Genomic DNA, 17,794 nt, shown 5'->3' with positions numbered 1-17,794 from the left:
CTGTGTGGTAACGTGTTTTGTCCCGTTTAAAACGTGTTTTGTCCTTTGTGGTGACCTGTTTGGTCCTATGTGGTGACCTGTTTGGTCCTTTGTGGCGACCTGTTTTGTAACTTGTTTAGTGAAAAGTAGGCGCAGTTTTTATCAAGAAGGTTTCTTTGCGGACGTGGAAAAACTTTTATATTTCATATAATCAAAGAAGTTTTCTTTACACTTATAACCGCAATTCCTTTCTTGCTATGTTTTACATAATTTTGGAATACTTTCGGAATGGTTCTTTCATGCGTAGCTTTAGCGATTTGGTTTTTTCAAAATAAAATATTGATAATTCGAACTATACCCTAATGACGACTGCAAAACTGCAGAAGTTGCCAATAATTTCGTCAACCTGCCTGTCCTGAAACTGTATATGGTGAGTTTGTCTGTCAGTATTATACATCTAGAACTGAAGTAGTGTTATTCGGCACAATCCGTGAATATAAAAAATAATGCTTTATGTAGACACTGTTGCCGTTATATATCACGGAAGATAAAAATCAAGAACCATTTAAGGGTAAAAAAGGGAACTATGTTTTGGTGTGTCTTTCATTCTAGAGGTTTCCAATCAGTCGTTTAATGTTGTTCTTATTTGGCGCTAGTGTCATATTGTCTTTCTGTTGTTACTTTGCATTTGTCGGCCTTTCAAATCATCGAACTTCTCGTGGAGTAAGGAACATGATATTGGAGAGGACGGTTAGTGTCGGTTTAAGGGGAGTAAGCTATTGTTTTATGTGGGACATTGATGTCTTTGATATGTGACAGCACTAACATACTGCACCAATACAATATCGTTAGGATTGTCATGTGGGAATGTCCAGATGACAGACCTGTAGATAAGCCAGCGACGTAAACGATTGTCCGTTGATTACCTCCATCGCCCTCTGAAGGTAAGGTGAGATTTAGTATATTGCTATCAAATCAACATTTATTTATATTTTCCATCTATGGCATACATTCCGTCTCATTTACTTTCGGTGGCTCTTTTCTCAAACATTTTGTCTTATTTGACTTCAGAAATGACCTTTGAAGGGCTGTTGCACATGAAATACCAGGTTAATTAAAATTTGTAACGCTATGAACAGTTAATTGGCCATTGCCCTTTAAAACGTATCCCAAACGTGTTTCGGAACATTTTAGAGATGATTTTTTTCAATCTTCCGACCTTACTTATTGCTTATGAATCCTAAACGGACTTAAAAGCAAGTTTATGCACAGATAGTCAGATTTTATTCTGACTATAGAACTAGGAAGGCCTCTGCTGTATATAATTAAATGGTCATTGTGACATCACCATTAACATATCATTTCAATAGTGATTGTGAAAGACAGATGATGTAGTTTGGATGTTAACCTGGTGTTGTAAAACGTTTATTTTGTCAGGCTACAATAGAAACATTCAATTAAGTTCTTCATCATTTGTATTTATATTGATAATTTGTGACGATGTTTTCCCATTAACAATAGTTCGTCACATCACGGTCTTTGCCGGCCGTTAAACATAGAAAGATGTAGTACACATAGGTACCTGACAGGTGATCTGTTATAAACGAAAGCAAGATATTGTATTTGTTTCTACCATTAAGGAACATTGAGTTTGATATAAGAATTATAACTTGTTCATGACTTTTTATAGTCATATATAGGGATATAAATTTCTATTGCTTTTTGTTTTTTTATTTCGTTTGTTTTTGTTTTGTTTTGTTTATCCATCAATACACTGAATCAATTACGTAACGTTAACACTGTAGATAGGGGAAACAGGGATGTTACTATAAAAAAAAATAGTCAGACAAAGTAACCTGGGTAACACGAAAGCTCATCAACATGATTAAGATGAGAAATATTTTGACTTTTTATGATATATTTCTTATAGAGCCTGTCGAGATCACGTGACCATGGGGACGTTTATTTTGTTCTTGTTTGCTTTGTCAACCGCCACAGCTACTGTCACGCTCAACAATGTCAGCTACATGAAATTTGCAAGTTGTGAAACAGGCAACTCGGATATGTTTTCGGACTCTGCATTTAAAGCGTCCTACGACCCACTCTTTAGTCTTCTATATGTGGCAGGTAAATATTCCTTATTGAACACTACTACGTTCAATACCTTAACGAGCCTCACCATAATAAACTTTTAAGGATCTCTGTTCCACTGCCAAAAACCAACATCGCATTGGAAACAGTTTTTCCTTGTATGACTGCAACTTTGATACAACATTTCTGCAAGCCACTTATTAAGGTGAACTTAACAAGAATAATCAACAAAATACCGTATATACTAAAAACCACAGCGCAGTGAAACAGGGATCCTTAATTACAAAATACCTTATATACTAATGACCATAGCGCAGTGAGACGAGGATCCTTAATTACAAAATACCGTATATACTGAAGACCACAGCGCAGTGAGACGAGGATCCTTAATTACAAAATATCGTTTTTACGAAAGACCATACCGCAGTGAGACGAGGATCCTTAATTACAAAATACCTTATATACTAAAGACCACAGCACAGTGAGACAAGGATCCTTAATTACAAAATACCGTTTATGCTAAAGACCATAGCGCAGTGAGACAAGGATCCTTAATTACAAATGAAAAAAAAACTGGAAGTGTATTTCAAATCAATCCAGTGACTTTTTTTATTTCCAAAATCTCCTTTCTTGGAGAATAAATGAAAAATAACAAATTTTAAATAAAAAGTGAATTTAAACCAATTTGGTGACTCTCTTCATCTAAAGAGAATCCTGTCTTGAAGAGTTGATGAAAATACCAAACTGGAGGCATATATATATTTTTTGTTTTTACATATTTCATATATTAAAAACACAGTATCTCAATGTTATAGATATGTGATTCGTTTTTTGTTTGTTATATTTTTATTTTGTGTGTTTGTTTTGTACAATGTTGATTTAATTTACAATACTGATTCATCTTTCCATTCTTGCTTTGTGGTATAGGTTCCAAATGCGTTCGTATCGTCAGTGTTGAAACTCCAGCAAGTCCAACAGTCGTAAAGACACATTCCTTTACTGATGGAAATGACGGAAACCTCGTCGATATTGCTGTCTGCGGAAGCACTGTGGCTGTGCTGTTTGAGAGTGCATTCGGACTCACAGAGGGTCATGTTTACTTGTGCGAGCGTTACAATAGTGCTACTGACCAATTTAAGTGTGATGGTTTCGAACGAATTACAGGTCTGTATCACGTATCTGTAACGCTTCATCACATTGTATTAAACAAAAAATTAGGATATAAATACATGAATGAATAAAAAAAAAAAAATGAAAAAAAAAACCCAATGAAAACAAAAATTTCTTTCAATTTTGAATTGATTTAAATGAAGTTTATTAAATTTATTAAATTTGAATAAATTAAGGTTTTCCTAATTAAAAATTAATAATTTATTTGCAAATAACTCAACGTTTACCGAAACTATACATTATGATAGCAGTATCAATACATCAGAATATATTTTAGAATGAATATTTAGAACGCCTGAAGAGAACGGAATCTTTAATTAATTTTTACAAATAAACAAACAATAGAACGAATTATCCGACTTGTTTAAAAAATAACTAACTTTATATTAACATACTGTACTGACAGGGAATATTAATAAATACAAATAAGTAAAGGGATAAGTTAACAGGTTAAGGTTCAGGCTAGTTAAGTTCAATCCTTATTTTTCAGTTTCAACGTGTGTTATTCGATAATTGGAACTTGTGAAATTCTGTGGTGTTTGTCACTAATACTGGAGCTTGTGCAGTATTGGCGTAAAGCAAAAATATTCCATCGTTTGAGGACCATCCTACATCGATGTAGTGTAAGCTACTAAAATAGAAATATTATGAAAAAATAAATACTAAAACAGATTATAAACGTCGTGTTTACTGCTCGTATTTCATGAAAACGGTTAAACAAACAACAGAAATATGTATTCATACTCACAGTCAATGTCAATCTGATCAATGGTATGGGCAACTGAAATAGAAAAGATTTGGTAGTTTCATTTAGTCCAACTTGAGTAGAAATTGAAATAGATGTCAAACGATTTGAGTTGGTTTTATGCTCAGGTCTTTCTGCCTCTCCCAAGCTACGTCAAGAAGAAGACAATATTATAGTTGATTACAGTATATATCAATAAACATGATAGCCCTTTCTTGTATCTTTAACATTTCCCTGTAGTTTGTAATATCAAAAAATGTAGTAAACTAACGGTCAGTATTCAAATATCTGATGAAATAAAGTGAAATTGGCCTTCTTAGATACATATGCACAAATTATTTTTTACACACAAAGTTGCGTGAAAGACATCTTACAAATATTTGAGATATGTGTGCTTGAATTAAAGGTCACTGTCTATATATACTCCTAACAGCTTTGCGATGCCTTCACAAGCTATATTTCTGTTTTCTACCTGAGAAGATTTAACATCTTGACAGGATTTTACTACTTTATTGATGGCCTGGATGTGTTCAAGATTAGTTTCCATGCCATTTCCTAAGAACCAGTCAACTAAAATGTGATTTTCGTCTTCTAAAACACGTTTGACGTCACCTGCATAATTATGTAGGCTATTGTCTTGTTTTGTATGGCGTCCTATATATCTCTTTTGTTTGTAGTGGGCGAGTCTCCGAAGAGTATGACTTTCACCAATGATTGTTCAAAGTTGCTAGTAGCCAATGAAGGCCGGGCTGGGTTGGTGAACGGCGTATTCACAGACCCCGATGGAACCGTGTCTGTCATCGACATGGCGTTAGTCGATACCACTACCCCTTGTACCACGGAACTCTCAACACACTTCTTCAATGATCAGTAAGTTGTTGTGTTAGATAGTAGGCTGTCCTGTTAGTAGCAGTCAGGTAACACCGGTACACATGTTTCAACAATTACTAGGGTTTTTGGGCTTCTTGATATTTTGGATCAAATTTATATATTTCAACAGCGTGATTGTTTTGGTACTGAAGACAGGGCACAATGGAACTCATAGCCCTATGCACGCAGTTTCTCATAGTTATGCTTATAGAGAAACTTGCATTGGAAATGTAAATATACGTACATGATACTTATTATGAAAACATTAAATTTCCATTATTTATATTCATATGTACATTGGTGGCATATTTTCGTAATGCTTTTTTGAGGTATGGAAAACGAGACGGCTTTGTCTCAATATTATCATTTTTCATATGGTTTTGTTCAGGTATGTAAACTACCTACAGAAAGGAGTGAGGTGGACATACCGTGGAGACCACAACAATGGTATTGTAACGCTCTTCTCCCAAGACCTCGAGCCCGAGCAGATTGCCATCAGCGATGACGGAAACTGGGCTTACGTCACAATGCCGGTATTGAGCATGAAACTAGACACTAGGGTTAACATGAGAAGACTTCCGGGTCGTTTTCTTGCGATACTATTGACAACCTCTTTTCCTTGGTGAGGCAGACGGTTTACCATGATAATGTAGAAACTGATCTGAATCTTTTTAAAAGCTTTAATTCATCTTCAAATTAAGTTTGAAGCTTAATGTTTTATGAGTATTTCTCAACAGAAAAAATATAAAAAAAATATATAAAAATATTTTCGTAGATATCAGCAATGTAATATACGTCCGATGAAAACCTGTCTGCTCATTACAACTATTTTGATGATTCAAGGAAAACAATGCGATGGGAGTTATCAACTTGGTGAACGTGGAATGGCATGACCTCATACCATTCGGAACCAAGGATTGGCAGCCACATGGCATTGATACAAGTGATGCCGACACCGGTGAGTCACCATTGACTCGGATGAGTCGTGATCACCGCTCGCTGACTCGGATGAGGGGGGGGGGGGGGGGGGGGGGGGGGGGGGGGGGGGGGGGTTAGTTACACCTATATCAGTTAAAGTGTCACAACACATTTCCATAAGCGAGAATTTTGACTCCTACAGTAAAAAGCAACTGCAATCTTAAATGAGAGTACTACTTCCCATGACAATATCATAAAAAGAAATACTGATAAATTAAGCGTATCGTATACAATTATAATTATTAACGACAGCTAATACTCACCACGAGAACATTTAACTACAAGGCTTTTCTCTGTGGTAGGTGCCATATTGGTAACAAATTATGACGTCAAGGGTTTGTACCAGCCAACCGCAGCCATTTTCGTTCGGACTACTTCAACGACGTATGTAGTAACAGCTAATACTGGTGTTCCAAGGACGTATACTGAAAAGGAACAAGGGGTAAATTTCACCGATAGTGTCATGGCGCTGACCGCCCTAAGTGGTAAGTGAACATGACAAGTGTAACGGCTCAAATGTTTGTAAAAGGCACACTCAAATCGGTACGTCAACGAGACGCTTGTAACGGCTTCATTGTCTGTCCGCAGTAAGCTCAGCTCATTAAGTCACCAAAACACTTGTAACAGCTTTAGTGTCCTTGCTTATAACGCTAATTAGGTACAATTGTTATTTACTGTAGCAGATGTACATTTATTGTACAATAGCTAAATATTTAAAATATTTGTTAAAGACATGATATTCACATGACTACAGCTACATATAATTTCTATATGTTGTAGTAGACATGACATTTACATTACAACAGCTATCTACTTTCTGTATATTGTAATTGACATGACATTTACATTATAACCACTATGTACTTTTTATGTATTGTAATTGACATGACATTCACATTATAACCACTATGTACTTTCTATGTATTGTAATTGACATGGCATTTACATTATAACCACTATGAACTTTCTATGTATTGTAATAGACATGGCATTTACATTACAACAATTATCTACTTTTACAGTAGACAAGTCAATCATATTACAATAACTTGCTAATTAGGGCCCCGTATCGGAGATACGGGTACCCTATGAGTAATCATGTCTGTCTGTCTGTCTGTCTGTCTGTCTGTCTGTCTGTCTGTCCGACCGTCCGTTCACAAATTCTGTTCCTGGCTGATAACTTTTGTATTTATCGACCGATGTACATGAAACTTGGTCAAGATGTTCAGTTCACAAAAATACAGATTAAGGTAAAAAATCAAGGTCAAAGACAAGGTCAAGGTCATTAGGTTCAAAGGTCAAGGTCAAATTTTTCATCTTTTCACTGATGAACATTTTGTTATGACATGATGAAGCAAAGTTGATCAAAATTAAACAAGGAGTCACAGGTGAGGTAAAAATTCGAGGTCAAAGGTCAAGGTCATCAGATTCAAAGGTCAAGGTCAAATTAGCATCTTTTTACTGATGAACATTTTGTTATGACATTATGAAGCAAAGTTGATCAGAATTAAACAAGGAGGCAACTGACCAAAGGTCAAGGTTATCAGGTCAGGGGTCAAGGTCAAATTTTGTAGCTTTTCACTGGTGAACATTTCGCTATGACATTATGAAGCAAAGTTGTTCGGAATCAAACAAAGAAACACACTGAGTAAAAGGTTGAGGTCAAAGGTCAAAGTCATTAGATTCAAAGGTCAAGGTCAAATTTGTATCTTTTCACTGATAAACATTTTGTTATGACATGATGAAGCAAAGTTGATCAGAATTGAACAAGGAGTCAACTGACCAAAGGTCAAGGTCATTGGGTCAAAGGTCAAGGTTAAATTTTGTACCTTTTCCCTGATGAACATTTTGTTATGACATTATGAAGCAATGTTGTTCAGAACTTTACACGGAGTCAAATGACCTTAGGTCCAGGTAACGGGTCCAAAGGGTCAAGGTCAAGTTTTGTATTTTTCACTGATGAACATTTTGTTATGATATCAAGAAGCAAAGTTGGTCGGAATTAAAGAATAAGTCAACTGACCAAAGTTCAGGATCACTAGGTTAATGGTCAAGGTCATTTGGGTCCAAAGGTCAAAGACAAAGTGGATCTCTGACTTTGACCCTGGATCTTGATCTTGATCTATGTAGGAGTTATATAAGGTGAAATAAAACAAATCAAAGCTAACAAATGAGTATTGCATCGGTATTTACATTTCTGTTAGCCCAGCAAATATGGAGGTGGAAGGAAACAAGACTCACATCATAGTACATGTAAAATGTATATTTTGCTTCCTTGCGATTCTTTTTGAAGTCCAAATGTCAAACGTCAAGCTCAGCTATATGGGCAGATTGCTTCTTGATGATTATGGGGGATATATTTGCCACAAGACGGGGCCCTTACTGACCTGTCAGTGTTCTAGTTGCTACCTAAAGCAGACATGCGAGTCATTCAGTCATAATAGACAGCTACGTGGCATACTTTGCAATCATTGTACAAAAGCTTTATTAACAATCGACGACATATGATTCACTTCAAAACAGATAGCCGAATGATTAGGTCACAATAGATATCTCCGTTCCATGTTCTATAGCACAAATAACAATCACGCTAAAAAAGCTACAGAATTTTATAAACTTTGCTTAACAAATTATTTGCTTTAAGATAGCTAGCTTCTTGCTATTTATTGTAGCAGGAAAAAGATTCACTTAACAATATCTAGATACACGCTAATCATTGTATAAAAAGGATATTTGTTATCTGTTGTAACATATTATGTTCATCTTTCAAAAGGTTGTTTTCAGCTTGTGGATTTCTTAATCCCACAAATTTATCCATTTTAAGCAGTGTCACGGTTCATAAAATAATACTTTACAATCATAAATTCTGTCTTTGAGTATTGCAGAGTTATCTTCTCTTGTGAGCAGGTATTGATTGTTACCTCATTGGTTTGCGAGAGTAACGTCATCAATTTTTGAGAAACGACGTAATTTTCTCACACAAACCATTGACGTAACAATCATTCCCTGCTCACAAGAGAAGATAACTCTGCAATACGCAAAGACGGAATATGAAATTATCCGGTATTTCTATTTACTATTCATCTAATTTTTGATATTAGTATAACTAAGCAATTTTAAACACCGACTTTTTTGTTTGTTTCAAAAGTAGATGTACTGGATTAATTTGGATTTTTAAACTTTAGGCCCCTAAAATCACCGATCAGTCCTAGTAGGACGAAACAGTTGTATTGTGCATTGCAATTATTCTTTTGCATACTGTATCTATTGTTCCTTATTTTCTTCTTTAATTAAGGAACATCTAATTGATTAATTGTCAAATATCATACATAATTTGATTGATGTTATTTATAGGTAACCAGATAGACCAAGCGGCGATATCTCCTGATCTGGCGTACAACCTCGCAACCAGTAATCACTTAGGTGAGTGGCATATTTGCTTAGAGAAATGTAATCAGCAAATTAAAAACAAACAACATGCATATATATATAATTTTATTAACAATTATTTTTATTTTTATTTCAGTTATAAGATATATATTTGTTTACTAGTATTTTCCATTGTGTTTCTACCAGTTTAGCAGATTCTATACTCTGTCGAAGGTCGGACGAACGTAGGGCATCTCAATCCCGGTCTGGGAATTATTGCTAACTTTCTAAATGAATTTGAAAATACGACTGCCTTGAAAATGGTTAAGGATTCGGAAAGTGAACCTGTATTTCTGTACTGGAAAGGAAAATTACCTGCGACCTCTTTTCAAGATTATAGGTTATAACATTTAAACTGTAAGTGCACTAGGAGGTTGATTTTCTCAATAAAATGGGCCAGGTCATGTTGTTCAATTTCTGGTATGTATCCATATATAACGTTATTGCAATCAAGAATGTTATAAAGTTTCCAAAACCAAGTGAGTGACTATTTGTTTTCGCACCGTTACTGTTTTTATTATCAATACTGACAAATAGTTTTCTGGCGTTTTTCTCAGAGACCACTAGCCGGACACTTACATGTAGTAACCTTCCCATCAGCATTGGTGGGCAGATAACGTAACACGTTTAAATTTCTGATCGGCCATCAAACATGGCCGTCATGGCCTCTGATTGACTGACACAATTATCGGTGTACGCCACTTGATATACTAGTATATAATTGTACAACTGTACTGAAAGGTCTTTTTGATGCACCATTAAATTAATTTGCGAAAATGTGGGCAGTTTTGGGGACTGTATAACGATCCCCTTTACAACTAAAAGTCGTTTTCTATTGTAACCGACTTTAAAGTATTTCACTGTAGTGTGTTGAAAAAGTATTCGAGTTTTTGAATTGTTTTGGTATAATCGACTGTAGAATATCTAGTGTATATATATTGCTATCTATCAAACATTCTGGTATAGTTGTAGATAAAGTATTTTCGCATCTCAGATAGAGATATTTTACGTCATACCCCTTGGTAGATTTGTCAATCTTGTCCGAACTGTCTGGTACTTTAACGCGAATTTTTACACAGCGATGTTATCATCCGTGCGTTAACGACTCGAAATTAAATATCATCTTTTGTCGTTATATGTATTATTTTGATGTGCATTTGTTTGATTCCTGGTGTTAAAGATGAAATATAATCTACACTGTGAAATACGTTTTCTTCTTTGAAAGGACAGACTATTTTTACGCGGAAGCATTCAAATGTAGCTTTAGTAATGTAGAAACCATCATATTTGTTTGAGGCCCAAGACGGGATACTTGTACTCTTTAGCGAAATTGAATAGTAATAAGAGGTACGGGAAAAAATCAATAACCTGTAACTGAGCATGATCGAGTTATCTCCGTCTCGGACTAAGATTCTGTAACATCCAAACCTCGGCTTACGCCTCAGTTTGGATTATATTACAGAATCTAAGCCCTCGACTGAGATAACCCGATCGCGCTTAGTTACAGGTAATAGATTTTATTTTAAATATAGCAATCCTACAGAATTCTTTTAAATTGTCTTTGAATTATTCTAGAATTTCCAAAATAATTCACCTGATTTTGGAACGAAAAGAGGACGAGACATCCAGTGATATTTGTACTATCATTATAGCGTAGTTGTTTATTAATATTTTTGTATAGCTGTCTATACAGTATTCTACTAAAGTGTCTTTAAATCATTCTAGAATTACCAACTATGTTCACCTGATTTCAGAATGAAAAGGGGACGAGACATTTAGTTATACTTGTAATACCATTATAGCGTAGCTGTATGAATATTTCAACTTAGTTCTCTCTTCGATATTGTAGCATTCATTTGCTCATTGACTAAAGGGTTTCATAATAAAAGGTATTGTGTACCGGGACAATTTCGCCCATTCAAACTTTCGCCCTTTTCCGATAAAATCAAAATTATCTCAATCTTGATTTCGCCCCTCACATTGACTTATTATATGCATTATGCTGTTTACGATTATTCGCTGTAATGATAACTTCTCCCTCATTACGGAGAGCGAAAAAGGCGAAAATTAAACTACGGCGAACATTTCTTGGTCTACAGTAACCATGAGATCGTTGGGTATATAATACCAATTTACGAGTGTTTTATTGCAGGAAGAGTTCAAATGAGCAACAGTGACGGCAGAAGTGTTATTAGTGGCCTCATTTCCGATGTTCATTTGTTCGGGGGTCGTGACATCGGCTTCTGGGACATCAACGACAGCTCATTTAGATACACAACGGGGGATGACTTAGAGCGACATGGCCGAGATTCTTACATGAATGTGTTTAATGGCGACTGTTCCAATGCATCACTCTCTCCGTCAGCTGAGATGGACAGCCGGTCAACGCTTATGGTATGGTATACAATATTTAACGTATGTTCGGAAGTTAGTATTTGGAGCTTCGGAGAGTTCGGGGCTCTAAAGATACAACACAAATGTTCAAAAATAGATTTTCGGATAATAGTGTATGGGTACAATTAATCTGATTCTTATTTTTAAAAGACAAAACATTTAACTAAATATCATTTTTGTTTTTTAATTTATAATCACAGAAATTAATTCAATTCATTTTTACGTGCTTAGGGTCCGGAACCAAATGTCCTCGCCAGTGGTGTGTATAATTCCAGGACCCTAGTCACAGCCGCTACAAGGAACGGTCTTGTCTACGTGTATGCGTTTAATTTAAATACGCCCTCCTTTGAGAGTGTACACAGGATTGGAAACACCACGGCGACGTGGGGTCAAGCTCAGACTATGTCAGAGGCCGGGGACGGGCTCATTTCTGACATGGGGTAAGTCGTTAACACAGTGCTGGAAAATTACCTCGGTCAGCTACATTTTTTGCAAGGGGTGAGTCAAATATATTGTCCAATATGTTTCTTTTAGTGTGGTTGCTGATAGATTTATTTTTACTCCTTTACTTATCGTTATGGTTGGGGACGTGCACATTTCTGAGTTTTGGGTAGGCCTTTCACACAGATTTCGGTAATGCGTATGGTAACTCTCATTGCAAACATAATAGGGCAAGGTGGGTCATTGTCACGGAATGGCTAATGAGACGCTCTTTCCCGAACATGGGGTAAACTAACTCCTTGACACAGAATTCGGTAAAGACTAGAAAGACGTGGGGCAAGGTAAGTCATCGACACAGAATGCCGTTATTGCTATGGATAACTCATTTCTAACTTTGGGTAATATAAGTCATTGACACAATATTCGGTAATGGCTAAGGATACTGTTATGTCTAACATGGGTTTAGATAGATCATCGACTCAGATTTTGATAATGCATAATGAGACGCTCTTTTCACTCATGCGGTTAAGTAGCTAATTGACACAAAATTCGATAATTGCTATAGTGACCCTCGTTTCTAACATGGCGTAAGGTAGGTCATTGTCACGGAATTTGGTTGCTGCTATGAAGGCCCTCTTTTCCAACATAAGGTAAGGTAGGGCATTGACAAAGAAATCGGTAATTGCTATCCCATTTCTAATATGGGGTAAGGTAGGTCATTGACACAGAATTCGGTAACTACGATGGATAATATCATTTCTAACATGCGGTAAGGTAGACCATTGACACAGAAATCGGTAATGGTAATTGAGAGTCATCAAATCGAGTTCAATAATTGCCGACGACCGGAGAGAAGCTGTTTTATTCCTGCCTATATTTTAAGAATGTTTGGAAGTGGCAGTGAAAATTCATAAGTGTTGAATATAGTTTTAAGATATCTTTTAACTGTAATGGTCTAGACTATTTGCAGAAAACCTATTAATTTGGATTGTCTGTCTATATGTTTAATATGTTATTTTTATAAAACTTCGTCACAGATTCATCACCCGCGGGTCCAACTCATATTTGTTTGTGATCAGCAAAGCAACAGGTTCTCTCAGCATTAAGGAATTCGTGGATGTATAATGCTCTGACTTAATAAAATTTAAAAAACGTGCTTTTGACTGTTCCTTTGTTACTGGGAGATATCTAATACTATTATAGCATAGTGCGTTCCTCTTTTGTTACTTCATGTTACCTACCATTCACTCACATATTTGTTTCCACCTCCAAACATGCTAGATGAACGTTTCACTCATGTGAGTCTCATATGAGATTGTTAGAATCTATCATTCCTATGTGACGTAGACAGAGAAATCTCAAAAAGAGGCTGGGCAATTTTAAATTATACCAGGAGGGTTTGCCGATTGTTGAGATTTCTTTGTTTACAATATAAAGAAATTATTTCGATTCTACTGTGAAAATGAACCATGCGTTCGTCAATGATGCAATAAAACGTGAAACAAATTTGAAAACGCGACACTGCTTACGCACCATTAGGTGGTGATGCGATGGTGACGTTTTCAGAATAATAGCGCGTGTGAGCTGTCAATCCGTATTTAGGTGAAGGCAAAATAGAACCTACCTTGAGTGTATGCGGGGAATTGTTATCAGCATTCATGATTTGTTTGCTTGTTGTTGTTTTTTTTTATCCCGATTCACACATAGGCAATCACGTTGGCCTAGATGTTGACGTATTTATTTAGATAGAAAGAAGGATATCTGCAACTAAAATATGATCGGCAATCCTGGTGCTCTCACGTAAATAAAACACTATGTTAAACAATGTTGATTAAATACTTTACATGCGTTCTTATTGTCCAAATCATTTTCAAAATATATGCTTCTCGAACTTATACGGCATCTAGAAATAAATCCATTCTGGTTGTGGCCTTGACATCGTCAGTGTCGAGATTTTTACCAAAAATGTCTGTAATATCCAAAACGAAACTTAACGGAGCTAACTGTGTATTAAAAAAACACCACAGTAGAATTGGACCGTCGTCCTTAATTTTAAATTGCATTGAAGAAAAGGCAAAACGTCATATGACAGAGGTAGACCAGAATATAGATTTAAGTGGATAATTCCTTTATAAGTTTTTTTTAATTAAACCTTTATGAAAACCAACTGAGTAAAACGAAATCTACTGCTAAAGGTCCTACGAATATATATAAGCATTTCCATCCGCCTTAAATCTCTTATTTTTCCATTTGAATTGTTAAATACAATGCAAATATTCATTAAACGACTAAAAGAATAATATCATATTCATTTATATACATTTAGCGTTTTATAGAACCACAATGCAATATAAAGATTTAATATACATTACAGGCTATTTCCATGCAATATTGTCGTTCAATAAAAACGATATAGCACACGTACAATAAACATGCAAATGAGTGGGAATCGGGTCATATTCCTAAACACTACAACTTTTACGTTAGTAAACAAAATGGCTGACCTAGATACCGGAGATACTGTATGCATTGATTGCAGAGGCAAAGGCACTGCGAAAGAAGTTGTTCCGATGGGGTTTGTATTAGTATATGGACCTAATGTAGAGGTTCATTTACCGCGTGATCGGTTAGAGTTGGGACCCCAGCCAGTGGTACAACCTCCACCTCAGCATCTGCAGCAGACGACATCAAATGAAACACATCAAACACAACGGTTTGTTTCTGTCCAGCAAACGGACATTGGCACATTTATTGCAGAACAGTCAAATAAGAACACTCTGATAACAAGAGGCCCATGGGCCTTAGCGGGCACCTGAGTTCTGATATATTTATACAAAGCGTTGATTTTTGTTTTTAAATCATGAACAGAAATATTATTCAAAGTCACAAAAAAACAATAAAACCACCTAATTCAATATATAGCATACAAATTTAAGACTGAAAAGTATTTGAAACTAGCACCTCTGATTCTAAACCCTTATGGGTAGGGCTGACTCAAAATTTTCAAATTATCAAACGGTCAACTCATGGTGATAATTCCAACTAAGTTATCAACATGTAATATCCAAAGTATCATTTGCCAATATAAACCATAATATATTTTGACCCACCCCCCTTTCCCAGGGGTAAACGTGAGATCCTAGGGTCATAAAATTTACAATTTTGGTAAAGCACATTAAAACCCTTCCATCTATTAAGAGTTTTTTTATTCTACCATATCTGGGTCTTGAGAAGAAGATTTTTGAAATTTCAGCCAATTCGACCCTTTTTGGTCCCACCCATGCATCAGTACCTGGGGGTCAGTCAGAGCTGATATGTGCATACCATCAAACTGCTATCCAATACTGATAATGCTTACCCAAATTAATTACTTCCAATGGAAATTAAACATCCTGTCACTTCAAAAAGACACCGACGAACTCGAATACTTAGAGTTTACAGAGAGACAAACAACAAGGACTGGTGAGAATGCCCGCGACGTCCGTACTGTCAAGCCAAAACTCTGGGCAAACACTGAAAATCCGGACAGGTGCCCCGTGAATATTTACAAATGCTTCGTGGAAAGGAGACCTTCGTCATACTGTCAACCAACAGACCCATACTACATCGCGTGGACAACAAAGAGCTCACCTGCAAGTTGTGATGTGTGGTTCAAACGCCAACCGGTCGGCATCAACAAACTAAAATCCATGATGCAGTGTGCCAACACGGACAAACACTTATCGAATCACAGTGGCAGAAAATATCTTGTGCCAAATTATGCAAATTTCTGGCCATCGAAATATTTCATCCATAAACAAGTTTTCTCACATCAACACGAATCAACACAAGGAAATCTCGCGGATACTTTACACAAATTCCACAGCTGCCTCTTCAAACTCCCCTTCAACTTCTCTGTCACACACACAAACATTGGCGACCACGTGTCACCGGTCAACTTCATCGGTGTTCCGAGTTGATGGTGGATTCCACAGCATATTTTCTGGATCAGTGACAGACGGAAACATTGAGGTGCACATTCACCAAGGACCCCTCCAAATAAACGCGCCCGTGTTCTCGAAAGTGACAGCGACTCCCAGTCCCAGTAAACCTTTACAAAAATCCCGACTTCGATTTGTAATGTGATGTCGACCTTTACCATGACAGTGCACGTGCCGTTGTGTCGAAATATGTGACGTCACTACTGTAGTCGTAAACGCTAGGCCTAGTATGAAGAAATCATTATTAATGTTGTTTTGATGATTATTAAAACATTGACTAACAAAAAGAAACGTAAAAGATTGTTTGTTCATTTAAAAGGTTTTCATGGAGAAGGTTCTATGGAAGTAATTGTTTTTCGTGGCGCAGCCAGCTCCAAACATGATACATGTAATGCGTCCTTTCGTCAGTCGTCGCTAGGCCTATATGGAGGAGACGAAACGGCAACACTTATATATGTATGCAGGGGTGTTTCTCGAATGATATGATAAATAGAATCTAACACCCGTGAACTATTGAATTTATTAAACTCGTTTATTAATTTCAGATTGTTAGATCCTCTATATATTAAACTACATAAACATTTGTTCGTAGCTATATCATAGGAATTGAATGAACTAAATTCATCGCTACCTCAGCCCACTGATATGAGCATTTTCTAAATTTTTGATTTCGGTAGGTGTAATGAACAGAACCGATATTAAAAAGAAAAACTCATTTGTGTTGATATTGATATTTTTTTTATTTTTTTTTACTGGAACACTTTGTTCGTTACACAAGACCACATATCTAAATATTTTGACCACTATACATTGGCCTTCATAAGTAGGACTGAGACTTGCATGATGTAAATACTTGGGGTCCCGTGTCCGAATTGCTTTTGTCGATTCCATTGGGTTGGTGAATTGCAAAGCAGTTCATGTAGAATAAGTTTCAATATAAACTTAATTCATCACCCCATGAAATCTACAAAAGCAAGTTCCAATCCTTATATTCCAATCAATATGTGTTTTATCATTAATTGGAACTTGTGAAAGTCCCTTCTGATAGTTTTTCCGTATTCTGGAGCTTGTGCAAGTCTTCATATTGACGTACAATCTAAACAAATATGGCCCGTCATTGAAGGACTATCTACAACATAACGGTGTACGCTGATATTTTTATACAGCCAACTCATGAAAGAAACAAAACACAAACACATATTTTAAATGTCATATTTATTTTTTGTTGATGAATTCATAAGTTTAAATGTAAAAAATTTCTGACGCGTATTCATGCGCACAGACAATGTTATTCTGATCAATTTCATGGTCAAATGAAATAGGTAACATGTGGTAGTTGCATTGAGTCCAATTTGAGTAGAAAATGGAATATTTGTTATAGTTTTATAGTCTTGTGTTACGAACAACGGATAAAAAACAATCAGATCAGAACCTATATTTATACGAAATGTGACAATATGGTGACTTTGATTGACACTTATTCCCAAAAGAACAACTTTTACGGGACCTGTATCCAAGGTATATACCTTTTAATTTTAATAACCTGAGCGTTACCTAAACTTACAAGGAACTGTCAGATAGTGTCAAATACCATAATCTGACCGGATTCCTTTCAAACTCGCACTCAAAGTGGATCATATCGACCGTTACTGCGTGTGCCTCAGTGTACAACAACGACAATCAACACAGGAAATACCATGACCCATAAAACACCAAG

At 36.1% G+C, this 17,794-nt stretch overlaps 1 protein-coding gene across 2 annotated transcripts; it reads left to right on the top strand.

Annotated features, from left to right (window-relative positions):
• Nucleotides 1-826: 826 nt before the first annotated feature.
• On the top strand, nucleotides 827-13,253 carry LOC110460172 (mesenchyme-specific cell surface glycoprotein-like). 2 transcript variants are annotated; one of them, XM_021512927.1, is made up of 11 exons: nucleotides 827-923; nucleotides 1,910-2,106; nucleotides 2,998-3,234; nucleotides 4,663-4,855; nucleotides 5,244-5,388; nucleotides 5,699-5,813; nucleotides 6,136-6,318; nucleotides 9,188-9,256; nucleotides 11,415-11,656; nucleotides 11,888-12,096; nucleotides 13,135-13,253. In XM_021512927.1, the coding sequence occupies exons 2-11, from the start codon at nucleotides 1,932-1,934 to the stop codon at nucleotides 13,220-13,222; spliced, it is 1,656 nt and encodes a 551-aa protein (XP_021368602.1). In that variant the 5' UTR covers nucleotides 827-923; nucleotides 1,910-1,931; the 3' UTR covers nucleotides 13,223-13,253. The 2 variants fall into 2 exon arrangements, with proteins under 2 accessions (XP_021368602.1, XP_021368603.1); XM_021512928.1 differs by having other exon boundaries at nucleotides 858-928.
• Nucleotides 13,254-17,794: the final 4,541 nt, after the last annotated feature.

This window comes from Mizuhopecten yessoensis, unplaced genomic scaffold, assembly GCF_002113885.1.
Source record: "Mizuhopecten yessoensis strain PY_sf001 unplaced genomic scaffold, ASM211388v2 scaffold10331, whole genome shotgun sequence".
Taxonomy (NCBI): domain Eukaryota; kingdom Metazoa; phylum Mollusca; class Bivalvia; order Pectinida; family Pectinidae; genus Mizuhopecten; species Mizuhopecten yessoensis.
This window is presented reverse-complemented; position numbering and strand designations above follow the sequence as displayed.

Excerpts from the sequence above, each read along its gene's own strand:
- LOC110460172 (XM_021512927.1), top strand. The coding sequence starts at position 1,932 with ATGGGGACGTTTATTTTGTTCTTGTTTGCTTTGTCAACCGCCACAGCT. Across the intron at positions 3,235-4,662 it reads TGGTTTCGAACGAATTACAG|TGGGCGAGTCTCCGAAGAGT; the intron begins GTCTGTATCACG and ends TTTTGTTTGTAG. Across the intron at positions 11,657-11,887 it reads ACAGCCGGTCAACGCTTATG|GGTCCGGAACCAAATGTCCT; the intron begins GTATGGTATACA and ends TTACGTGCTTAG.